Source organism: Talpa europaea (genome assembly GCF_964194135.1).
Source record: "Talpa europaea genome assembly, chromosome: 5".
Lineage (NCBI taxonomy): Eukaryota > Metazoa > Chordata > Mammalia > Eulipotyphla > Talpidae > Talpa > Talpa europaea.
In genome coordinates this window covers 79,121,293-79,149,190 of record NC_140071.1, presented here as the reverse complement: position 1 = coordinate 79,149,190, position 27,898 = coordinate 79,121,293, and the positions used below count along the sequence as shown (strand labels likewise).

Genomic DNA, 27,898 nt, shown 5'->3' with positions numbered 1-27,898 from the left:
CCTGATTACAAGGGATGTTAAACATTTTTTCATATGCCTGGTGGACATTTGTATTTCCTCTTTGGAGAAGTTTCTTTATAGCTCTTCTGCCCATTTTTTGACTGGATTATTTTCTTTGTTTTTGTTAAGTCTCATCAGCTCTTTGTAGATTTTTGTGATCAGTCCTTTATCATTAGTGTTGTGTGCAAAAATGTGCTCCCAGTCAGTAGGGATTCTCTTTGTTTTGGTTATTGTCTCTTTTTTTGTGCAGACGCTCTTTAATTTGATGTAGTCCCTGCTGTTTATCTTTGCCTTCACTATCACTGTTTTGGGTGATGTGTCTGTAAAGATGTCTTTGAGGTGCATGTCATGTAGAGTTTTGCCTATATTTCCTTCTATATATTTTATGGTTTCAGGTCTTATAAGAATATGCACTGGAGCAAAGAAAGTTTGTTCAATAAACGGTGCTGGGAAAACTGGGTCGCTACATGCAAAAGAATAAAACTTGACTACTACCTCACACCATGGACAAAAACCAACTCAAATGGATTAAAGAACTAGACATTTTTATATTTTTAAAGTAAATCCATGTCATTTTCAAAAATAGCTATGCAATTCTACATTCACAGCAACAGTTAAATAGGGCTTTTCTTTGTCCACATCCTCTCCAGCACTTGTTGCTGGGAGTCTTCTTAACATGTGTCATACTCATAGATATGAGATGATATTTCATTGTGGTTTGACATGTATCTCTCTTATTAAAAATAAAGACAAGCATTTTCCCATGAGTCTACTGGTCTTCTAAATCTTCTTGTTGGTGAATTATGTATTCAAATCCTCTGTTGATTTATTAATTGGTTTGGTTTGTGTTGTTACATGGAATAAATTATTTGTATATCTTGGATATCAACCTTTGTTTGGTTGTGTATGTGTAAGTATCTTCCCTCCACTCCATCAGATGCTTTTTCAACCTACTTATATTTTCTTTCACTATTTAAAAACTTTTCAATTAGAGGTAACCCCAATTGTTCACTTTTGCTTTAATTTACCTTGCTGTAGGGGTTGAGTCTCCAAAAATATCTTTATCTTTGATCTCATAGCATGTATAGCCAATGATTCTAACTCTGTACCTCATTTTTGCAGGTCCTGTATCTAAAATTTTAATCATTTTGAAACTATTTTTTTAAGATTTATTTATTTATTTATACAAGCACTGGGTACAGTTAGAAGTGTGGGAGGGTGAGAGAATTCACTAGAGACAGAGCGGGGAGCAGAACAGGCAGACCGACAAAACAAAACTACTGAGGGGAGCAGCGGGTGCGGCAGGAGAGGTCTATGCACCATGTGGGACCCTTGGCCAGCAAACGGGGTTCAAACCGGTGCTGCAGAGGCTGCAGGCAGCTTTACAGCCCAGCGCTCAACCGCTGCACCACTGAGGATGCCCATTTTGAAACTATTTTTGTGAATAGAGCTAGAAGAATGATACTACTTTACTCTTTTATATGTCACTGTCTAGTTTTTCCAGCACAATTTGATAGAGACTGTCTCTTTTCCTCATGTATTATCGTGACTACCTTATTAAACATTGTGTATTGATATACAGGTCGATTTATTTCTGGGGCTTTGAAGACTTTGACTCATGCCTCTATTCTTATTCCATTTCCATATTATTTTAATTACTATTGCTTTATAGACTACCTTAAAGTCAGGTAAGGTGATGATCTTTTTTTTTTCTGACGATTGTTTTAGTTAGTCAAGACATTTTTATGGTTCACACAAATTTTGTTATTCTAAAGCTTTAAAGATTAGTGTTCATATTCAAATGGCATCATATTAAATTTATACGTAACTTTTGGTAGAAAAGTCATTTTAACTATATTCATTCTCTCACTACAAAAGCATGGTCTTTCCATCTTCTTAAGTTATGATCTATATCATTTAATAATGTTTTATGCATGTTATTGTGTAAGTCCTAACTTCCTTGGTTAATTCCTAGGTATTTGATTAATTTTTATTTTTTTGAGGATTTATTTATTTATGCAAACAAGAGCTGGCGTACAGGCCAGAGATGCAGGGGGCAAGAGGATTCAACAGAGGGAGGGGAGCAGAACAGGCAGACCAACCGAAGTACACTGCTGACAGGAGCAGCGGACCAGTCAGAAGAGGTCTGCTGAGCCATGTGGCTAGCTCCCTGGCAGGCTGGGGGATTGAACTCGTGCTGCAGAGGCTGCAGACTGCTTCACAGTGCAGTGCTTAACCCCGGTGCCACTAGGAAGTTCTGTATTTGATTGAGATTATGAATGTGATTATTTCTATAAATTTCCCCCTTTTTTTGTATTTTAACATATTTTTGTAGATTGATTTTGGAACCTGCCATTTTACTGCATTCATTTATTGTTGCTAATAACTTTTTGGTAGTCTTTTTAGAGTTTTCTATATATACATCATAGTATCTACAATTATAATAGTTTCACTTTTTACAACTGAATTCCTTTGCTTCCTGTTGTAGTCTGATTGCGCTAGCCAAAACATCCAATGCTAAGTCAAACAGAAGTGTTGACAGTAGACAACCTAATCTTGTTCCTATTCTTAAAAGGAAGATTTTAGTTTTCACCATTAAGTACCACTATCGTTTCTTCTATTCCCATTATATTTAGAATTTTTTTTAAATGTTTATTTATATAAACACTGGCTACAGTCAGAAGCACGGGAGGGTGAGAGAATCCACCAGAGGCAGAGCAGGGAGCAGAACAGGCAGACCGACAAAGTACGCTGCTGAGGGGAGCAGCAGGCATGGCAGGAGAGGTCTGCGGCCATGTGGGACCCTCGCCGGAGCCGGGGATCGAACCAGCCATGCAGAGGCTGCGGGCAACTTTGCAGCCCAGTGCTCAATCACTGTGCAACTGGAGAGGCCCTTGAATTTTATTATAAATGAGCAGTGGATCTTATCAAGTGATGTCTTGGCATCTATTTGCATTTTGATTTTTAGTTTTCCTTTTTGTTAACGTAACTTACCACTTTGATTTATTTATGTATATTAAACCATCCTTGCATCCCTTGGATAAAGACCACTTGAACATGATGTACAGTCCTTATACTATATCATTGAATTTGATTTGTCAGTATATTCTTAAAGATTTTCACATCAACATCATGTATATTAGCTTGTAACTTTTTTCTTGTGTTATTATGTAATTTCAGCATTAAAATAACATTAGTATCAGTAAATGGATTAGTGAGCATTTCCAATTCTTGGAATTCTAGTAAAAAATTGAGCAACATGGGCATAAGTTCTTCTCTAAAGATTTGATAGGATTCATTTGTACATTTAAAATTTATTGCTATTTCAATTTTCAGGGCTTTGGCTTATTTAATCAACTCTTCTGTTTCTTCTGGTTTCACCTTGGTAAATTATATTATTCTAAAAATGTGCCCATTTTTTAAATGTTATCAATTTACTAGTATCTTGTGTTCATAGTAATTGGTACATAGTGTTCATAGTAATCACTTTGGATCCTTTTCATTTCTATGCCATCTGTGGTAATCTCCCCTTTTTCATTTGTGATTCTATTTACTAATATTTTCCCTCTTTGTTAACCTAACTAGACAGATTACCTGTTTTGTTTATCTTCTTGATGAATCTTATTTTTATGGGTTTTACTGTGTTTTTTTCATCTCTATATCATGTATTTCTATCCTTACTTTCATCATTTCTTTCCTTCTACTAACTTTAGGTCTTGATTGTCCCTCTATTTCAAGTTGCTTTAGCTGTAAAATTAAGTTTTTTGGTATTTTTCTTGCTTCTTAATGGGGGCTTGTATTGTAATTATCTCCCATCTTTGTTTTTGTTGCAACTCATAAATTCTCATAGTTGTTTTCTCACTTTCATTAGTCTTGAGGTATTTTTGATTTCTGCTTTTTTTCTTTAATGCAATATCTACTGAGCAGCCTAGAGCTTAGTTTCCATGAACTTATGGTCTTTCCTGTTCTTTTATAGTTGATTGCTATCCTTTGGGCACATGGTTACAGTAGTTGATATGATTTTTATCTTTGTAAGTTGACTTGTGTCTTAACATGTCATCTGTTCATGAAAGTGTTCTATGTGCACTTGAAAAAAAAATGTACACACAGTGGGTTGGGGGTGAAGTGTTCTATAGTTTTCTGATAGCCCCTTTAAACTCACTCCTCATTTAAGGGAAATATTTCCTTATGTATTCTGTCTTGTTGATTTGTAAAGTTGTATTTGGATAATTAAAATCCTCTAATATGATTCTGTTGTTGGAAATATTTCTTTTCAGTTCTGCTAACAATTGCTGTGTACCTTGGTGCTCAGGCAGTTATGAGTGTTCATTCCTCTTGTTGTACTTCACTCAATATTAATGCCCATTTCTATCTCTTACTGACCCTTTAAACAGGATTTCTATTTTATCTGATATAAGTATAGCAGTTCTTGACTGGTTTTGATTGCCATTTGCTTGTAAGATTGTCTTCTGTGAGTGTGCCATTTGCTTGTAAGATTGTCCTCTGTCTGGGGTAAAGACACAACACTATGAAGCTATCCACAGCCACTGCAGCATGAGTTCAATTCCCCGGCCATAGAGGTGACCCACATGGCACAGCAGACCTTTCCTGTCTTGCCTGCTGCTCCTATCAGCAGTGTATTTCACTACATCTGCCTGTTCTGCTCCCCGCTCTGTCTCTGGAGAATCCTCTCACCCCCTGCATCTCTGGCCTGAACCCCAGCTCTTGTGTACATAAATAAATCTTTTAAAAAAGAGAGAGAGAGATTGTCTTCTGGCCTTTAACTCTGAGTCTGTGCTTGTTTCTGATGGTAGTGTCCTGTAAATAACAGAAGGTTATACTAGGATTTAAAATACATTCAGCCTCTCTATATCTTTTTGCTGGAGAATTTAGGTGAATATTGAAATTCAACTTCTTAGTGCCAGTTTGTTTTTTAATTATTTTGTCTTTGTCTTTTTATATTTTGACATTTTCATTTTATGTTTTGTTCCCTTGTCTTATGTTACTCCTATTGATTTTTATTTGAAGAGCTGAGGTTAGTATATAATTGACTACTTATGTGGCCTTTTGGATGACCTAGTCTTAAGCTCATTCTGAAAGGTCATACTGCATTCTTCCCCTCTACATTATATAATGTAGGCTTCTGTTACCTCTATATTTATTGTTCTGTGACTTCACAATTTTTGTTTTTCAGAGAAGCTCTTTATTCTCCTTTCAATCTTAAATTATAGTTTTGTGGGATCAAATATTCTAGACTTAAAATCTTTGAGTACCTCAAATATCTTCTGCTATTCCCTTTGTGCCTGTATGATAAACAGTGAAAAGCCCAAAGACAGTCTAGTAGATATTCCCTAATAGGTTACTCTTTCTTTCTCTCAAGGCATTTATATTCTGTATTTGTCATTGCTTTCAACAGTTTAATTATAATGTGTTTGGGGAATGTCATTCTGTTATTATTTTATTTGGAACTCTGAACCTCTTGGATCAAGATGTCTGAATTTTTTCCACAGTTGGAAGTGGCTTTCAGCAATTATTTCCTTAAATAAAATCTTTATGTTGTTCTCTTTCTATTCTCTAAGAATCCTTTGATATATATGTTTGTTGTCTTTAGGTTATCTCAGAAAATTCTGACACTATTTTTATTTTTTTTATTATTTCTCTTTGTTGTTCTATATGTGTTCACCACTGTACTTTCAAGTTCATTAATTCTCTCCATTACCTATTTCTGTTAAAGCCCTCTATTGTATCACTTCTCAGCCTTTTGGCTAAGATCAAGTGTAAAGCCCTCTATTGCATTTTTTAATTATAGTATTTAATTTTATTTAAAGATTTATTTATTTATACAAGCACTGGGTGGGAGGGTGAGAAAATTCACCAGAGCCAGAGCAGGGAGCAGAACAGGCAGACCGACGAAATACACTGCTGAGGGGAACAGCGGGCGTGGCAGGAGAGGTCTGCGTGCCATGTGGGACCCTCGCCAGTGGCCTGGGATCGTACCGGTGCAGCAGAGGCTGCGGGCAGCTTCGCAGCCCAGCGCTCAACCGCTGCGCCTCCAGGGAGGCCCTAAGCTATAGTATTTAAAGTCCATTAGTTCTACTTGTAACAGCTTCATATTTGCTCAGTAATAATTCCATTCTTGTTTTTCATTACCTTAATTCAGCAAACACGTTATAACTGTTACCTTAAACTGCTCATCAAACATATTCCTCAGTTCTGCTGGACTGAGACTTCTCTAGAGATTGTTGTTGTTTTATTTTGGGGGGAGGGGATTTATTTTTTTGCTCTACCATTTGTGCTATATTCATCTGTATCTTCATTTTTAGTTTTTATGAGCTACAATATGGAGTTTTTTTATATTATCATAATAAATTTGCAATATACCCCAGCTACAAAAAGCTGTGTGTAATCCTAGGTTTTCTACCCAGGCTCTTTACTTTTATATCATTTCACAGACCAATGCTTTTGTACCTGTTCAGATAGCTGGAACACTAATGTCAGTAAAAAATAATAAGTAGAATGGAACTGGGTCAGTGGGGCACTGAAAGATCACTTCCCCTGAGCATTAAGGATTCAAGCTTCTACAGTACTTCATGTACCTGAGTTGTACACTGGACATTCAGTTAGCCTCTCTGTTAGACCAACTTCTGAGCTAAAATGTCTCATGTTAGCCTCAAACTCCAATGGTTGAATAACAGATGTACTGTTGGACAAGAACTACAGTTGAAACAGGGTCACAAGCCAGGGATAGTTCCCTTTGCTTTCTGAATACATAGTGTTACCATGGGTTCTTGCTCTTGTTACTAAGATCTAGATGTTTGAGTTTTGGTTAGTAAAAGCATTCAATTGTTAGACTGGATTTTGCTCTGGGTGAGAGGAAGGTGGATGGGTCAAGTATTAATATCTCAGACACCTAATAACAGCCTCTTCAATGAGTTCACACATGCAATCTGATCTGGTTCTCCCTACTGGTTAGGTTTCCAAAGGATCTAGCTTAGGAAACTTCGATTCAAGCCATCAATCATTACTCTGCACTGTTATTATCATATGTCTCAAGTGGCGTACCTCCTATACTGCATGTCAACTCCATGCACACCCTTCTCCAGAGTATTGACCAATTTTTAAAGTCTCTGATGTGGGCATCTTCCCTTGAGTTAATAACAGCAAAGGTACTCGATAGAGCAGCCCCCTTCCCTCTTCTGTATTGTACTACCTTATATTGAACGCAAACCAGTATGACCAAGCTTTATTTTGTATCATTGTTCCTGATATACACAGAAGTTACCAGGGATTGTTGACTTTGTTTTGTAGTAATCTTGTTGTGAATATGTGGAGGAACTGAGTATAGCAACTTCATCCAACTGCTATTTTGCAGGACACCTTAATATTCACTTCAATTAAACCATGTGAACTGACAAATACTTAACTCACTAACCTCTGGAGACTCAGGTAAATGTTCATTTTGAAACTTAAAGATTTTATACAAACCAAAAATGTAAACCAATTTGTTATACTATTAGCTCTAAATCACACATTCTTTATGTTAAGTAATGCTCGCAGTATCATCCTCAAATCACTGTGAGCTTGGAAAGTAATTAGCAAATAAAATAAAACTTCACTGATGCATACTCAGCATGGAGCTTCATTATTTTAAGTAAATGTTGTAATATAACGTGGAGAAGAATTACTTAGCTGCCACTCACATTGAAAACTAAATTAGTGAAGTGGGGAATACACAACTCCCTCTCCATGTATGGTCCATAATTCAGTAAACAAAGAGAATCTGTGAAGAATTAAAAAATCCTAAGTACATCCATTCAAACACTAATGGACGGCTTTAAAGTGGAACAGCACACTGGTAGTTTCTAGCAAATTATGATTAGGAAATATATCAGTGTGATATTCCAACTGCAAACTTGTCTTGTGAAATCCACTAGGAAGAGTAGATTTCCAATGACTGACTTGGACCTTTAAAAAAAAAGAGAGAAAATAAATTTAATAATTCAAAATGTTATACAAAAGGTACAGTTGTTTATCACTTTAGGGTTTTCAGTGTTTAAGCTTTCCTATTAGAAGTTAATCCTGGGGTATCCTGTACAGCAGCTGAAAGAGCAAAATCAACAATTAACTTTTAAGCAAAAGGAACTCATCTTCTCTTAGCCACCAAGCTTGTAACCCTTGGGTTTCCTGGAACAGAACCTGAAAGAGCAAAATCAAAATATGAGCAATTAACTTTCAATTAAAAGGAGTAATCTACTTACTTATGTTAGCCACTCTGGGACAGAAGCTGAAAGAGCAATTCAACATCAAAGCACAGATTCCACCGCCCCCACCCTGAGGAAAAGCAACAACACAGTTATGAAAACCTGATAAAGTTACATCATACACCACGTAGATTGCTTTTCACAAGGGATCTTCTTCAGTAGGAAATAGAATCTTAGAATCTTGTCTTACACCAGCAATCAAACAAATCCAGAATTTAAATGGCAGACATGCCCAAAAACAAATCGTGTAGACAAAATTCACAGCAGCAAATCATTTTAGACTCAGACAAAATCTTTTTAATTTTTCTGACCCAGACATTGCACAAATTCAAATTATCTCCAATAATTCATTAAGGCTACCAGTAATGACCAGTTACTACTCAAGGCTTTTTTTTCTCTTACTGCCCAGCCAGACATTTGTTAAACACCACTGCTCCATTGTTGACTTGCAAAGCCCCTCAGGCAGAGATCAGGAAGGAGTCAAAATCAAAACCAAAGTCAAAGAACATATCACTGAAGAACCATTATTGCCTAAAGAAATGCTAATCAGACCTTTAAAACAGCAGAGATCACAAACTAAAGTCCAAAGTCCCAGCAACTTAACTTTAGCTAACAAAAGATGCCAAATGCAGAAAGCAAAAATCATACTAGAAGACCAAAAGAACAAAAACTTCTGAGTTTCAGAGAAGACTGCCAGTGGCCTCAGACACCATCTTTGTGTTACAGAGCAACCATGATATGAAATGGGTTGCCTAACTATGGGTCTTCACCCATGTGCTTAAAAGGGACTTATTAATACTCAACTGCAGGCACATACAAAAGGTTAATAAAGGGTTTATTTACAAAAGAAGGGGAAATGAAGAAATGAATAACTCAGGGAGAAAAGGAGGGAGATAAGTTTGTGAATGCATACTACCAGTTCCATTGACCTGGAATCCCAATGGCACGCCGAGAGCTGGTGAAGAGGCAAGAATCATGATGTTAGGGGGAAAGGATGTCCTGATCTAATTCCCATACAGGCTTTGTGGACTCCACCCCCACTCCAAACCAAAGCCATCAAGACATTGGGAAAGACAAATCCCATCACCACCAAAGGGAAAGTTGCTGGGACCTGAGGGTGGAGGCTTTAAGCAGCCAGGTTTGTTATAAAAACCAGACATATGGGCCTTGGGGGCTCTCTCGCCTCTTGGCTTCACAGCTCGTGGCTTGCAGCCAGCTCTCAGAGTGCCATTTGGGATTCCAGATGGGTGGAACAGGTAGGACGCATTTAAGACTTTATCTCCCACTTTTCTCCCTAAGTTGTACATTTCCTCATTTCACTGTCCCTTGTGAATAAATCTTTTATTAAGCTTTTGTGTGTGCTTGCAATGGAGTATTAGGTCTCTTTTAAGAGCACGGGTAAGGACCCACAGTCAAGCAACCAGTTTTATATTGGGGCTGCTCTGTAACAATGAAGCCAAAAGAGAGACCCCCAAGGCCCACATGTCTGGTTTTGTACCAAACCTAGCTGCTTAACTCCACCCTCAGGTCACAGCAACCTCCCTTTGGTGATGATGGGATCTGTAGTTCCCAGTGTCTTGATGGCTTTGGTCTGGAGTGGGGGTGGAATCCATAAAACCTGTATGGAGTTTACTCATTACATCTTTCCCCCTAACATTTGATCTGGCCACATGATCCAACATATACAATCTTTTGAGAAAAACTGCTAAACAGAAATTTTCCACAAAATCAAACCTCTTAGCAAGTGACTATAAAAAAATTGCACACATAAACACAGAATTTCCACGAGGTGCAAGCCAGTTTTTTCAACAGCAAATTTACACATATCTGAAACACACTAGAAAAACAAAAAAACACATTTGCACTCATGGTAGCCAGTGCCATGAGGAAGCCAAATTTCCCTATGGGGCTGACTGAGCATGGATGGCTCCATTCCATCTGGATCACCAAGCTGTTAGAGGGCAGGGAGGAGGGCACCCCTGAACCTGCCTGCTCTCAATAGACTCTGCCATCTACCGCATCAAGACAAAACATATAGACCTTTAATGGAAAGGAACTAGTCTGCAATACAGAAAAGACAAAGAATATAGTTTCCAAATTAAGCATCCAAAGGCCAGAAAGCCTGCCACAAGTCTAAAGTACCTTCTGGCCAGGACCCATAGAACAGGGTCAGAAACAGACAAGCATGGGAGGAAAAGAGCAAAATCAAAATCAAGATAAAAGCTGCCATTGCTAACCTTCCCATGGGTCTCTCACCCACATCTGTTCCAACCAATCCAGAACCAAGAAGCAAGTACAGTTTCTTCACATGTCATTCTCTTCTCCCTGAGTTTCCTTGGTCTCCCTCTTGTTCTCCGTCCTGCTTCCTTCTTACTCCACCCTCCATGATCTCCTCCTCCCTCCTCAACTCCACCCTCCTTTGGGTGGAGCAGGGAACCTGGAACCTCCCCTTTTCCTGGAAAACACCCTGTTACAATTAGAGATTAAGAATACCTAAATTTTATCAATTTTGCTGAGAATATTACACAATTCTTCAGAGTTGTTTTTATAATTAATATAATGAATTTTCAGCAGGTGTTAATCATCAGTTCAAGGAAGAACCACATATCTACTCATCCATTTGGTTAATTTCTTGATTTTTTAAAATTAATATTCACATAGGGAAACTAAGCCCACTTTCAATATCATCTCAAAAGACTGATTAAAGAGATGTTTAGAGGAGAGAGTTGGGATCAATATGGTGGCCAGGAAACACTGTGAGTAAGTTCTCCCATTAAAAAATAAAAAAAAAAGTTAATAGGGAGGAAAAGCGGCAGGTCCCTGCAAGAACTGGGACATGGAAGATAAACCGGTGACTCTGGCAAGCTGCCTGAAGAAGAAAGTTGCCATAAAAGAGGACTGAGAAGAGAGGAAAGCTCAGCACCCTGCTACCCTCCCCCACCAACAAAGGTGGCATTTTCCCACCAACAGAAAGGAGGGGAAAAAAAAAAAAAGAACAAACTACAGATCAAGTGGGACAGTGAGTAGAAAGGCATTATTTCAGGCACTGGACCCCGTAAAGGAGAACTGTGGAGAACCATGTGGGAATTGCCACGGAGGTGAGCAAAAGGCTCCAGGTGCCATTAGAGTTAGATAAGGACCTACAAATAGCCCAAGGCCAGCCGGTAAGCTTGTGCAGAAAAGCAGCATGCTAGAAAAGCATACTCAGATTGCAACTGCCCAGGTGTCCACATCTGCAACCTAGGTTTGTGGGGAGATGTACGGGTGCCCTCACTGAGGTGAAAGTCCCTCACTGAGTAATCAGAAACCAGGTGCTCAGATATGGGGGCAGGGTGCAAAAGGCAACATTTCTGCAAATACTGAACTGGGCTACAGCCCATGTCCTGCATCTAAGGGTTCAGAACTGAGACCTGGGGCACAAAATTCGGGGTGTGGGAACCCCACTGAGACACAGGGCAAGTTAGGGTAATTAGGCAGTTTTAGGGACACTATAGGAGGGGACCTCAGAGAATTGAGAAAGGCTTCAGAGATAAGGGCAGCAAGAGGAATGTAACTAATTCCACCTGGAAAAACAAACACCCCAGGACCAAGGACAACATTGTTAACACTGGCCTTGGTTTCCTTCAGGTGATAAAGAGAGGTAGAGATTAGGGAAATGGAGAATGGTTTAATTTATGGACAAATTAGAAGGGCAGCTGTTTAGCTTCAATGCAGGATGCTCATCCAGAGGACTGGGCCATAAAGATAAAGAAGCAACAAATGGGGAAAGACAAACCTGTTAGATAAGGCATGTGAAGATCCCCCGCTCATTAGCAAATTAAGTGAAACAGCCAAGAACTAACCAATCACAAAGAGACTGGTGGAGCTTTAGAATAATTAGGGAAAGAAGGTATATATTCCCTGAGACACGACTCCACTTTGGCTTCCTTGCCCCTCCCAGGCCTGGTTCCCTAGCCTGGGAGTCCCACTTTATTTCTGTTCTTTTTCTCCTCAATAAACTTTTTCTTTCTCTAAACAAAGCTGCCTCTTCTCGCTTGCTTGCGAAGTTCCTGCTGCGGCTTCATGAGACACCAACCTGTGGGGGTCTAGTGGCTGGGGCTCAGCACTGCCCCTGCAGCCTGGGGTCTGTTCCTGGCTGGGAGACTAGACCTGACAATTCCGGTATCACCACAACAGCGGGGCACAGGGAAGACACAGCACCTCCATGCCACCCACACTCTGTTCCCCAGAACCATGGGCGTAAAAGCAGTTCTGGAAGGATACTAGGAAAGATCTCTGGTGCCAAGTAGCCACCAGAACAAAATCACCAACATCCTGATAGTTGGAAACCAGGGATCCCAAAAACACCCTCAGGCTCTAAGAGAGTGTGGGCCACACAAACAGGATTAAGAAGGGAAATAAGGCATGGACAAGACCCCATTCTGGAACTGAGAGCCAGGAGCAGGATCCCGGGCATGGGACACACCATAGCAGCGGGTACTGCACAGGGTGACAGACAGCGTTTTGGATCTGATAGCCCTGGAACTGAGACCCAGAGTGCAGAAGTCAGGGCGTGGGATCCATACAGCTGTGGGCACAGCACTGGGTGAACACGGAGCAGACAAAGCACCCAGCTTGAATGATAGCCCCTGTGTTGAGGTGTTCCCCTTCACCCCCCTCCATTTATCAGAGAACCACTGGGAAAAAGCACAGTTCAGCAAGTACAGGTCTCTAGTGCCACCTCATGACCAGAACAAAATCATCAATTAGCTGATTCCCTATTGGAACTGAGTAAATACAGAGGGAGGGAACATAAGGGTCAGTGCCCAACAACAGAGCATCAACACCCTGGTGGAGTTTGGCCTACCCTTGCTGGTCTCCGTCTGGTAAACAGTTTCCAGCACCCCTAAAGGAGCACTCCAAAGACATGCCGCCAACACCAGTGGCACAACGGCCCAATGCATAGAACTAATTAGAAAGCAAACAACAGGGAAAAGAAAAAATATAAATAGCCAAGCAAGCCCGCGGGAGGAGGACACACCACAAAAAGAAATATAGTCACCAGAGCTCAACAATGACATGGAATAACTTTTAGGCCTATGAGATAGAAAATTAATGATCATCATGATTAAAAAGAAGAAAGAAAATGAAAAGGAAAAAAAAAAACGATTTGAGACAAATAATCACTGAACTGAAGAATGAAATTGAGACCATAAGAAAGGAAAGAAAAGAAACTCAGGAGATTAAAGGATTACTAGAGGAGATAAAGAACTCTGGGAAAAGCAAGGAAAACAGAATCGATGAAATGGAAGAATAGATCAGTACTATCAAAGATACAGACATAAAAAGAGCCAAAAGAGAAAAGGAGAGAAAAGTGCAAATGAAGCAGTATGAGGATACTCCTAGACAATTATAAGAGTCCATGAAGAAAGGACTGGACTAATGAGGAGCTCCAAGAAGAAATTAAAAAATACTTGAGTTGAACGACAAGGAGGACACCACTTTCCAGAATGTATGGGATGCAGCAAAAGCAATAATAAACGGAAAATATATAGCAATAGAGGCTCACATCAAGAAACAAGAAAGAAATCAAAGAAATAACCTAATCTCACATCTCAAAGAGCTATATAAAGAACAACCAAAAAACCCTAAAGTCAGTAGAAGAAAGGAAATAATAAAAATCAAAGCAGCAATAACCAATATAGAAATTGAAAAAACAATACAAAAGATCAATGAAAGCAAAAGTTGGTTCTTTGAAAAAATAAACAAAATAGACAAACCTCTAGGTAGGCTCACAAAGAAAAAATGAGAGAAAACACATATAAATAGGATTATAAATGAAAGAGGAGCAATCACAAGACTCATTAGAAATCAGAAGAATAATCAGAGATTACTATGAACGCTTACATGCAAACAAATTCAACAACTTAGAAGAGATGGACAAATTCCTAGAACGATAGGATTATCCAAAGCTGGACAAAGAAGAAATAGAGCAACTAAATAGACCAATTGCAAGCAATGAAATTGAGGCAGTAATCAAAGCATTCCCCAAAAAACAAAAGCCCAGACCCAGGCGACTTCACAAATGAATTCCACCAAATGCTCAGCAGTGAATTAGTGCCTTCCTACACAAACTCTTTCAAAAAATTGAAAAAGAAGGAATACTACCAAATACATTCTAGGAAGCCAACATTACACTAATACCAAAACCAAACAAAGACAGCACAAAAAAAGAAAATTACAGGTCAATCACCCTAATGAACACTGATGCAAAAATCCTCAACAAAATCTTTGCCAACAGAATCCAACAGTGCATCACAGGGATAGTAAACCACAATCAACTGGGATTCATCCCAGGGGCACACAGATGGTTCAACATTTGAAAATCAATCAGTGTAATTCAACATATCAACAACAAAAAAAATAATAAAAACCACATGATCCTATCAATAGATGCTGAGAAAGCATTTGACAAAGTCCAACATCCATTTACGATGAAGGCCCTTGAAATTGTCGGGATAGAAACATACCTTAACACGATAAAAGCCATTGATAAAAGCCATATAAGACAACCCCACTGCCAATATTATTCTCAATGGCAAAAAGCTGAAGGCCTTTCCTTTAAAATCAGGAACAAGACAAGGATGTCCTCTCTCACCACTGCTCTTCAATACTGGAGGTCCTAGCCAGGGCAATAACACAAGAGAAAGACATACAAGGAATCCAAATAGGGAAAGAAGAAGTAAAACTATCACCATTTGCAGACAATATGATAATATAATGGAGAACCCTAAGAACTCTGCAGAAAAACTACTCAAAATAATCAACCAGTTCAGTAAAGTAGCAGGATACAAAATCGACATGTAAAAATCAGTAGCCTTCCTATACACAATCAATCTGAAGAAGAAGAAATCAAGAAAACCATCCCTTTCATAATTGAAACCAAAAAAAAAATCAAATACTTGGGAATAAACCTAAAAAAAGAGGTAAGGGCCTCCCCTGGTGGCACAGTGGTTGAGTGCTGGGCTGCCACGCTGCCCTGCAGTGCCGGTTCGTTCCCTGGCTACCGGCAAGGGTCCTACAAAAAAAAAAAAAAAAAGAGGTAAAAGACCTATACAAAGAAAATTTTGAAACACTTAAAAGAAATTGAAGAAGACACAAAGAAATGGAAAGACATCACCTGCTCATGATTGGAAGAATTAACATTATTAAAATGGCCATCCTCCCAAAAGCAATATACAGAAAATGACTTCTTCAAAGATATAGGGCAAATACTGATGAAATTCATATGGAACCACAAAAAACCATGAATAACCAAAGCCCTACTGATGAAAACAAAGGAGAAAGAAGATATCACATTTCCAAACTTCAAGCTATACTATAAAGCCATAATAATTAAAACAGTTTGGTATTGGAACAAAAACAGACACACAGCACATAGGTGAGGACCCACAGTCAGGCAACCCGTTTTATATCAGGGCTGCCCTGTAACAGTGACACCAAACACAAAGGGAGGGACTCTAAGTAAACATACATTCTCAAATGCATGGTCAAAAATTTTACAAAGGGAATCCACGAGGATTATGGAGTTGCCTTAACACCTAAAAAAAAAAAAATTCAAAAAAAAAAAAATTCAAACCCTGTGCCAGGCAGAGTGACCTAGTTTCCAAGTAAATTGGAACTTTCATCATCCAGAAGGAACTTTCAACTTCCCCATAGTTCAGGTAGTGTAGAAAGTTGTGACAGGCCAACCTGATCAGTTTCCTTATATTTTTTTAATTTTTTTTATTTTAATATTCCCCATACAATTGCAACCCTGATTTTGACCCCTATCCCTCCTTTCCCCCGCCCCCCAAAGAGTGTCTCTGGTTCATAGTTGTTTGTTGATTTTGATTTTTTCCTTTCTTATAGTTATTCTTTTTCCTGGTCCCTTATTTAGGTTTTCTAGATTCCTGTTATGACTGAGACCATCCTGTATTTTTGTTTTTCTTTCTGGGTTATTTCACTGAGCATGATCCCTTCCAGCGCCATCCATGTTGCTGCAAATTGCATGTGTTTATCTTTTTTGAATGCTAAGTAATATTCCATGGTATATATGTACCACATCTTCTTGATCCAGTCATCTATTTTTGGGCATTTGGGTTGTTTTCAAAGCTTAGCTATTGTAAATTCTGCTGCTATAAACATAAGGGTGCAGGTGCTCTTTGGAATTAATGTTTCTGTGTCCTTTGGGTAAATATATAGGAGTGGAATTGCAAAGATCAACAGCTGGGACTACATCAAATTAAAGAGCTTCTGCACAGCAAAAGAGACAATAACCAAAACAAAGAGAAACCCCACTGACTGGGAGAACATTTTTGCACCCAACACTAATGATAAAGGACTGATCACAAAAATCTACAAAGAGCTGACAAGACTCAACAAAAGCAAAGAAAATAATCCAGTCAAAAAATGGGCAGAAGAGCTAAAAAGAAACTTCTCTGAAGAGGAAATACAAATGGCCACCAGGCATATGAAAAAATGTTCAATGTCACTTGCAATCAGGGAAATGCAAATCAAAACTACAATGAGATACCATCTCATACCAGTGAGAATGGCACATATTAAAAAAACTAGCAACAACAAATGTTGGGGAGGCTGTTGAGAGAAAGGAATTCTCCTGCACTTCTGGTGGGAGTACAAACTGGTCCAACCACTATGGAAAGCTGTGTGGAGATTCCTCAACCTACTAAAGACAGAGCTTCCATATGATCCAGTTTCCTTATATTAAAGCTTTGTTGACGATTGCTCTGACCTGACCCAATTGGATCCACACTTGTACCTTAGGCCAGAAAGATTAGTCCATGTTGTGCATGGCCACTGCTGCCCTCAGTCACCACTACTACCCAGCCATCATTGCGACCCCCAAAGGATGACTTCCAGCTTCCTAATATCCCAGCCAACTCTCCTGAGGCCCCATGCCTGCCAGTGCCTGAACCCCCCCCACCTTCCCATTGGCCAAGGCCCCTGCTCTGTGGCTACAACTTCCCCTCCCAGAGAGCTGAGGGCCCCTGTCATTAACATCACACTAGGCCTATTTGGATAAGCCTCAGGCTTTCATAAACCTCCATTAAAGAAACTTTCTTTTGGGTCCCCTTGTTGGTGGCACAGCAGTTGAGCACTGGGCTGCGAAGCTGTCCACAGGCTCTGCAGCTCTGGTTCAACCCCTGGCTGCTGGTGAGGGTCCCACATGGTGCGCAGACCTCTCCTGCTGTGCTCACTGCTGTCCTCAGCAGGGTACTTCATCAGTCTACCTGTTCTGTTCCCAGCTCTGGCTCTGGTGAATTCTCTCACCCTCCCGCACTTCTAACTGTACCCAGTGCTTGTATAAATAGATAGATAGATAGATAGATAGATAGATAGATAGATAGATAGATAGATAGATAGATAGATAGATAGATAAAGTATTTTTTAAAATAAATAAATAAAGAAGCTTTCTTTTGTCTCAGGATCACACACTGACATCTGTTCAGCCTTTTTTTTGCATTCAAATATGAAAACCCCAGACTTGCCAAAAGCCTCAGTTACTCTCTGACTTTGGGGAGACTCTTGCTGTGAATCTAGCCACTTTTCAGGTGTATGCTTCTGCAGTACTTGATGACCTCTGCTTAGCTAGTGAAAGCCAAGTGGCCTGCTGGTATGTTTAGGCTCATGTAACTCTTAAAAATCATTGTATAAGGTCCTCTAGAGAAAGGCTCAAATATGCAACTACTTAGCATTCCACATCACAAAAGGCCTTGTATGTTTTGTCTTGATGCAGTAGATGGCAAAAACTACTTAGAACAGGCAGGTTTAGGGGTTCTGGGGTTCCCTCTCCCTGTCCTTAACAGATTTGGTGACTCTGGCAGGACAGAGCCATCCATGGTCATTCAGCATTATGGGGAAAGGTGGCTTCCCCATGTCACTGGCTACCATCAGCACAAATATGGTTTTTGATTTTTCTAGTGTGTGTGTTTCAGATATGTGTATATTTGCTGTTGAAAAACTGGCTTGGGCCTTGTAAAAACTCTGTGTGTACAAGTACAATTTGTAGTCATGTGCTGACACGTTTGATTTTGTGAAAATTGTTCTATGTAGCAATTTTCTGGAAAGATGTCACAGGTTGCACCATGTGGCCAGATCAAAGATGGTATATAAGGCTGAATCCTAGGGCAAGTTAGGGATAATTAGGCAGCATCAAGGGCTGTACCAGGACTTCAGGAGAGTTAAGGAAGCCTCCAGAGATAAGGGCCACAAATTCCAAAGGGGACTAATCAAACAGGGCAATGAAGGGCAATGAAGATAGAAAGATAAGGGCTGGGACACAGAAACTTAGTTCTGGGCACAGAGATATTTAGGCAGTGAGTGAGACCACTGAGAACTAACCAATCATAAAGAGACTGGTGGAGCTTTAGAATAATTAGGGGGAAAAGGTGTATATTCCCTGAGATACGACTCCACTTTGGCTTCCTTGGCACTCCCTGGCCTGGCTTCATGGCCTAGGAGTCCCTCTTTATTTCTGTTCCTTTGCTCCTCAATAAACTTCTTCTTTCTCTAAACAAACCTGCCTCTTCTTGCTTGCTTGCCTGAGTGTCTGTGAAGTTCCTGCGGCGGCTTCGTGAGACACCAACCTGTGGTGGTCTAGTGGCTGGGACTCAGCGCTGCCCCTGCAGCCTGGGATCAGTTCCTGGCTGGGAGACTAGGTCTGAATACCTACAATTCTGGTATCAAGGCCACTTGGAGCGATTCTCAGAAACTCAAACGGTTTTTGTTTTTTTGGTCTCCTACTGAGATTTCTGCTTGTGGCATCTTTTGGTGGCTAAATTTAAGTTGCTGGGACTTTGACTTTTGTTTGAGATGTCTGCTGTCTTATAGGTCTATTTAACATCTGGAATCCTCAGACTTTTTAGATAAGTAAGCAGAGAGAAGCAAACTTTATTCAAAGAAGTAAAAATAAAGTTTGTTTGGAGGAAAAAGAAGAAAAGCAAAAGATGCCTCATCATCCTACTTTGTTGACTGGCTCTTACTCCTACTCAATAATCACTGGGTTAATGAGGAATTCAAAGAGGAAATAAAAAAATCCTCAAGGCAAATGATAATGAACACACAACCTTTCAAAATGTATGGGACAGAGTAAAAGTACTTCTAGGAGGGAAATATAGAGTAATACAGGCCCACATTAAGAACCTATAATGAACCCAAACAACCTTGTTGTGAATCTCAAGAAACTAGAAAGAAAAGAACAAAAAAACAAAAATCCAAAGGCCAGAAGAAGGAAGGAAATAATAGAAGTTAGAGTGGAAATAAATAAAGTAGAAATTTAAAAAAAGTTCCAAAGATCAATGAAACACAAATGGTGATTCTTTGAAAAGATAAACAAATAGACAAAACTTAAGCTAGGTTCACTAAGAAAAACAGGAGAAAGCTGAAATAAATATGATCGAAAATCAAAGAGAAAATGTAACAACAGACACCATAAAAATTCAGGATATGAGAGATTACCACAGATAGTAATGTGCAAACAAATTCAACCACCTACAGAAATGCACAGATTCTTAAAATTATGCAATCATCAAAGACTGAACATGGAACAAAGAAAACCTGAACAAACCATCACAAGTAGGAAATAGAAAAGTAACCAAACTCCCCAAAACACAAACATCTAGGACCAGATGGTTTCAACTGTGAGTTCTACCAAACTTTCATACATGAACTAATATCGATCCTGCTTAGACTCTTTCCAAAAACTAGAGAGAAGTAGTTCTAAACACGTTTTTTGAGAGAAGAAGTTCTAAACACAATTTCTGTCACAAACACAGAATCAAAATTCAATAATATCTTAGCAAACTGAATCCAACAATGCAATAAAAGGTATTAAACACCATGACCAAGTGGGATTTATACCAGGAAAATAAGCACAGTTCAACATCTGAAAATCAACCAATATAGCATGCCACACTACATCAACAAAAAGAAATTATATCAAAAGATGTTGAAAAGCATTTGATAAGAGTCAGCATTCATTTATGATGAAAACCCTTGAGAAAATAAGGGATTATAAGAGAACATAATTAAAGTAATATATGACAAAACCACAGTTACTACAGTTCTTGCTGGTAAAAATCTGAAAGCCTTACCTCTAAAATCTGTTACAAGACAAGAATGTCTACTCTCGCTGCTTTTCAGCATAGTATTAGAAGTCCTAGCTAGGGCAATTATAAGAGAACATAATAAAAGGAATCCAAATTGGGAAAGAAGTAAATCTATCATTATTTGTGAAGACATGATAACACACATATGCAAAGAACCCCAAGACTCCATAGAAAAATGTATTGAAGTTACAAATCAGTTCAGCATAGTGGCAGTATACAAAATCAACATATTAAAAAAATCAGTTGCATTGCTTATATACAAATAATGAACAAGAAGAAGAAGAAATCATTTACAATCTCACTAAAAAAATTAAATACCTGGGAATAAATCTAACAAATGAGTTTAAGGACGTAAACACGGAAAATTATAAAACACTGTTAAAAGAAAGAAAAGAAAACACAAAGAAATATAAAGATATAGCCTGCTCGTGTGGAAAAAGGATCAAAACTGTCAAATTGGCCATATTACCTAAAGCAATTTATATCCAATTCTAGCCCAATAAAAATCCCAGTGGCATTGTTCAAAGAAGTGGAACAAAGGTTACTGAAACTCATATGAAACCACAAAAAAAACCTCAATAGCCAAATCTCTCCTGACTAAAAAGGGAGAAAATTGATGTATCACAATTCCAGAATTCAAACTACACTATAAACACATAATACTTAAAACCACATGGTACTGAAACAAAAATATACACATAGACCATGGAGCAGAATTAAGAGCCCTGAAATAAAACATACATGTACAGACAAAGAATACACAACAAAGGAACAAAGTATGTACACTGGAACATTGAAGCTTCTGTCACATGCAAAAGAATAAAACTATGGGGGCCTCCTTGGTGGTGCAAGGGTTTGAGACACAGCAATGTGAAGCTCTCTGCAGCCGCTGCAGTACCAGGTCAGTCCCCGGCAGGGAGGTGACCCACATGGCACAGCAGACCTCTCCTGGCTCGCCTACTGCTTCCCTCAGCGGTGTATTTCAGTCAGTCTACCTGTTCTGTATCCTGCTCTGTTTCTGGTGAATCCTCTCACCACCACCCCCACACACACCTGTATCCCAGTTCTTGTGTGCATAAATTAATAAATCTTTAAAAAAAAAAAAAGAGGGCCTCCCCTGTGGCACAGCAGGTTGAGCACAGAGTTGTGAAGCTGTCTGCAGCCTCTGCAGCATGGGTTCGATTCCTAGCCAGCCAGGGAGAAACCCACATGGTGCCGCAGACCTCACGTGTCTCGCCCACTGCTGCCCTCAGCAGTGTTTCCCGTCGTTCTGTCTGTTCTACAACTCATCCTGTCTCTTGAGAATTCTCTTGCCCTCCCACACCTCTTGCCTGTACTCCAATTCTTCTATACATAAATAAATACATATTTTAAAAAAAATCAGGTCCCTTTAAAAAAAAATAAAACTAGGCCATTACCTTACACCGTATATGAAAATGAACTCAAAATTGATAAAAGACTTGGATGTATGACCTGAAACTACAGTATACATAGAAGAAACATATAGGAAATACACTCCTTAACATAAACCTCAGAAAATTTTTCTATGGACTCATCTCCAGGAGAAAGGGAAATAAGCAACTGGAACTAAATTTAAGTAAAAACTAAAACTCCTGTACGGAGAAAGGGAAAGTGACCAAAATAAAGAGACACATTACTGAATGGGAGAAACTACTTGAGGACAATATATCAGATAAAGGATTGATTTCAAAGATCTACAAAGAGCTTATACAACTTAACAAAAAGAAAATAATCTAACCAAAAAATGGGTAGAAGATCTAAACAGACACTTCTCCCAAGAAGACATTCAGATGGCAAACAGGCATGTGAAAATATACTCATTATGATGTATGATCAAGGAAATGCAAATCAAAACCACAATGAGATACCACCTCACACCTGTGAGAATGACTCCTATCAGAAAGACCAGAAACAGCAAGCATTTTTGAAGGTTTGGAGAAAAAGGGCCCTTTCTACATTATTAAATAAATTTAGAATGGCCCAACACCCCTGTAAAGCAGTATGGAGGTGTATCAAAACATTAAAAATGTATCTGCCACAGGACCCCGCAATTCCACTTCTAGGAATCTATCTAAATAATACAAAAACACCAATTCAAAAGGAAACTTGCACTCCCATGTTCTTTGCAGCACTGTTTATGATAGCCAAGCTATGGGAACAACCTAAGTACCCCAAAACAGATGAGTAGATCAAGAAGATATGGCATATAAACACAATGGAAAACTACTCAGTGCTCTAAACAGATCTAGTCAATAGGATATGCATTATACTTACAAAGTGAGGTTTATAGTATGCCGGCCCTAGAGTGCTGTCACTATCAGCTGGGAAATGTTTTTTTATACTTCCATCCTCCTTTATATCATAACCATATGACTGTCCACAAGAAGGAATTGAAGGAACTTCAAATCTTCTGGAGATTGTAAGTGCCCTTGAAATTTTCTGTAGGAAAACATTTATGTATTTATTCAAAGGGAAAGGCAAGAGTATAAGGAATAAAGAACAAATACTATAATTTTCTAAAAGATAGCTATTAAATTTTAAGTTAATGAGTTTCATAAAAAAACCCAAAAATATCTGTTTTATAATAGTAATTTAACAGAGTGAATTCAAGTCTCAAAGTATAAGCAAAGATACTATTATTAGAGTAACCTTATGAAGCAAGTATTCTCTCTCACTTGTCTCACTTCTCTTGCTTTATAAGTGAAGTATCGTAAATTCCAAAAACAGGCCTCCATTCCTATAGTTCAAAGTGGTTCCTTATGCCTGTATTTCCAGGCAAATACAACCTTAATTTTTCTGAAACAATTCCTGACTTTACCCTTCCCAGTTAATAACTTTTCTCCATTCTACCAGTCCACTGTATAAATATCCTATTTTGCAGACTATGCACAAGGAAAATTTCTAATTTCTATGACATAATACAAAATTAAAATATAAAACTAAATTTATGATAACATCTAAGTTATGCGATATATATGTGTAAGAAGTTGCATACATATATGAATTTAATACTAAGAGGAGTCATGCAAAAATTCACAAGATATCATTGTCAAATTGAGGCACTTTAGTGTGATTATTCTAGTTCCAAAATTTCCTTTAGTGTAAAATATATAATAATTATGTAAAAAGAGGAAGGAATACCACATAATAGAAATGTCAGTATAAAATCTATCAAATAAAATACTGGCATTTAAATTATTTGGAAAACTGAAAAATTATTTATTAAAATTGTCAATCATCTATAGATGCCAATTAAACAAATAAATGTGGGCCTCTGGTGTCCTAAGAGTTCAGTCTCAGCACTATCACTGCTATGACCTGAGTTCAATCCCTGACTAGGGAGCTAACCCACATATGGCACAACAGACCTCTCCTGTCTCACCCGCTGCACCCCTTTGCAGTGTATGTAAATAAATATGCTTGGTCTGCTCCCCACTCTGTCTCTGATGAATTCTCACCCCCCACACCTCTGGTCTACATACCAGTTCTTCTACTCAAAAATAAAATTTAAATAAATAAATGTTATACTTGAAATCACACATGCTTGACATAAACATAACGTAAACATACAATCACTGCAAAATTTTTGTTATCATTAGAGACAATTATTACATAATTTTAGTAGTACTTATGAGCTTGATTATCAAAGTTAAAATGGCTTCCCCTTCATTCACCACTTTTAAAGATTAATTACCCTAGAAATATGACTATACAACTGAGGCAACCAAAAGGGGAGGTGAAAGGAAAAGAACTAAGTAGGGAGGGAACACAATGGACTATGGTGAGGGACTTTAGTGTCCTGTTAGTGGGTGTGATATGGTAACAATACCGAAGAGATCCTGTGCTTCTAAATTATAAGCAATGCAGCTGATTTTTTTAATATGTTGATTTTGTATACTGCCACTATGCTGAACTGATTTATAACTTCAATACATTTTTCTGTGGAGTCTTGGAGTTCTTTACATATGTATGTTATCATGTCTTCCACAAATAATGATAGGTTTACTTCTTTCCCAATTTGGATTCCTTTTATTATGTTCTCTTATAATTGCCCTAGCTAGGACTTCTAATTCTATGCTGAAAAGTAGTGCATCTGTGTTATTATTTTTCTCAAGTGCACCTGTGTTATTATTCAAGACTGATCACATACTAAGACACAAGACAAACATCAACAACTTCATAGGGATAGAAATCATAACAATTATCTTCTCTCACCATAAAGGTACTAAACGACAAATTAACTACAGAAAGAAAACAAGGAAAAAGTTTAATACATGGAGACCAAGTGATACACTATTCAACAACCAATGGGTTAATGAGGAAATGAAAGGATAAATTTAAAAATATCTCAAGGAACATGACAATGAAGACAAAACCCTTCAGAATATATGGGACATAGCTAAAGCAGTTCTAAGAATGAATTATTAGAGTAACACAGGCCCACATTTAAGAAATTAGAAAGAGCACAAACAACTTTGTCCCTAATATCAAGGAACTAGAGAAAGAACCAAAAATCAGGCAATAATCATTACAATAGAAAGAAATAAAATAGCAAACAAAAAATACAGTCCAAAAGATCAATGAAACCAAAAGTCAGTTCTTCGAAAAACTACAGAACAGGCAAACCTTTAGCCAGGCTCTCTTAGAAAGGGGAGAAAACTCAAAACATAGGATCAAAATGAAAGACAAGTTATAACTGATACTGCAGTAATTCAGCAGATAATAAGTGATTACTATAAACATTTATGCAAACAAGTTCAACAACCAAAAAAAGTAGAGATTCTTAGAATTAAATAATCATAACATAATAGAGAAAAGAAAACTTGAAGGAAAAAAAAAAGATTACAAACAAGGAAATTGAAACAGTAATCAAAACTCACACAACACCTGATGGATTCACAAGTTAGTTCTACCAAACCTTCAAACACAAAATAACCTCTATCATTCAAACTCACTTATGAAGCCGATATTACACAAATACCAAAACTGACCAAAGAACACAAAGAAAGAAAACTACAGACCAATCTCCAAAACAAATACAGATTCTAAATTCCTCAATAAAATCTTAGCAAACCAAATCCAAGAATGCATTACAAAGATTATACGCCATGATCAAGTGGGATTTATGCCAGAAACACAAGGATGGTTCAACATTGAAAATCAATCAATCTAATACACCATATCAACAAAAAGAAAAGTAAAAACCATGATTATTCAATAGAAACTAAGAAGCATGATTAGATTCAGAATCTTTTATGATGAAAACCCTTGAAAAATGAGGAATAAATGGAATGTATCTTAACATTATAAAAGCCATATATTGCAAACCCAAACAGTTACTATCATTCTCCATGCTGAAAAACTGAAAACCTATCACTAAGATCTGGTATAAGACAAGGATGTCTACTCTTACCACCACTGTTAAACATAGTATTAGAAGTCCCAGCTAGAGCAATTAGCCAAGAGAAAGTAATAAAAGGAATACAAATTGGGAAAGAATAAGTAAAGCTAAATTATTTTTAGATGATATGATAATATACCTACAGAACTCCAAAGATACCACAGAAAAATGAATCGAAACAATAAAACTAGTTCAGCAAAGTGGAAGGCTACAAAATCAACACAAATAAATGATTTATCTTCCTATATACAAATAATGAACTAGAAGAAGAAATTAAGAAAGCCATCCCATTTATAATCTCATTGAAAAAAAAATACATCGGAATAAATCTAACAAAATAAGTGAAGGCTATATACAAAGAAAACTACAAAACATTTTTAAAAGAAATAGAAGACATTAAGGACTAGAAAGATAATTCTACAATATTGTTAAAATTCCCAACTACCACAAAAGTTTATAGATTCAATGCAATCTCAATAAAAATCTCAGAAGAGGCATCCCTGGTGGCACAAGTGCTTAAGCACAACACCCTGGGAAGCTATCAGCATCCTCTGCAGCACGAGTTCAATTCCTGGCCAACCAGGGAGCTACCCACATAGTGCAGCAGACCACTCCTGTCTTGTCAGCTGCTTCCCTCAGTAGTGTATTTCAGTCAGTCTGCCTGTTCTGTTCCCCATTCTGTCTCTGGTGAATCCTCTCACCCCCTGCACCTCTGGCTTATACCCCAGTTCTTACATGCAGACGGCCAACAGATTTATGAAAACTGCTCATCATTACTTATTTTCAAGGAAATACAAAGCAAAACCACAATGAGAAGCCATCTCACATCTACACCATATCAAAAAAAAAAAAAAAAAACTGCAAACAACAAGTGTTGCAAGGGCATGGAGAAAAAGGAACCCTGTTACACTTTTGGTTGGGTATAGACTGGTCCTGTCCCTAAGGAAAGAAGTTAAGAGATGCCTCTAAAGAATAAAAATGGATTTAATATTCAACCCAAAATCCCACACCTTGGTATCTATCCAAAGAACAAAAAAAAAAATTATTTGAAAGAAAACCTGCATTCCCATGTTAATAGCAGCACTCTTTATAATAGCCAAGATATGGAAACAACATAAATGTCCTAGAAAAGATGAGTGGGTCAAGAAGATGTGCTACATATACACAATGGAATACTACTCAGCAACCAAAAAAGATAATAAACTTATTCCATTTGTGGCAACATGGATGGAACTAAAAGGGATTACTTCAAGTGAAGCAAGTCAGGAAAAGAGATAAATAACAAAAGTTTTCAATTATATGTGGAATCTAGAGAAACAAGACAAAGACCTACTATAATACTGATCCTTGAAAGCAGACAAAGATTGAGACATTTAGGAGGGGGAAATAGAAAAGGTGGGGGAGAGTCAAGAACAAGTGGGGAGCAGGGTGCAAGGAGTGTGGAGAAGGACTGTGGGCAATTTGGTGCTTAGAAAACTATAGTGACCACACCTGATGGGAGAAATCCCACAGTATCAAATAATAAACAAGGGTGTTTAAAAAACAATAAATAAATGAAAGAAAAATTTCATATGGCCTTTAATTACATGATCATCAATTTAGAATCTGTCACATTTCATCGTGCAGCAGTAGTTTTACATATGTGTATATCTAGCTAGCTAGCTAGCTGGCTAGCTATCTCCCATCTAAATTTTATTGTTTTTACTTAATCAGGGAACAATGCTTTAAGTTTCATTTTAATGTTACTTAAAACAGAAATTCACATATGTATATGAAAACCATCCAGATTTTTATTTTTAACCTCTCTTACTTTCTCTTCATCATAGACATTGAAAGTGACTATAAATTTATCAAAAGCAAAAATTAAGTTAGATGCCAAAACAGTTAAAAAATAAAGTTCTTAAAATTGAGTATTCATTTAATAACTAATTAACTACAATATGGATACTAATAAACCTGCTCATTTTATAGGTCCCTTTAAAAGTATTTGATATTACATAAAATACTAGAATTTTATATTTTACTTTAATTAATAATGTCATTAGAAGGAAAACTTAAAATACCAA

The 27,898-nt window shown here is 37.8% G+C and overlaps 1 protein-coding gene across 1 annotated transcript in view; it reads right to left on the bottom strand.

The window, feature by feature from the left end:
- Nucleotides 1–27,898, bottom strand: part of STPG2 (sperm tail PG-rich repeat containing 2) — a gene marked incomplete at both ends in the record, with an annotated part of 288,689 nt that overhangs the window by 223,044 nt on the left and 37,747 nt on the right. The window contains one exon of the mRNA XM_084232956.1: nucleotides 22,706–22,870. Within this exon, the coding sequence (XP_084089082.1) occupies nucleotides 22,706–22,870 (165 nt within the window). The remainder of the gene's footprint in view (nucleotides 1–22,705; nucleotides 22,871–27,898) is intronic.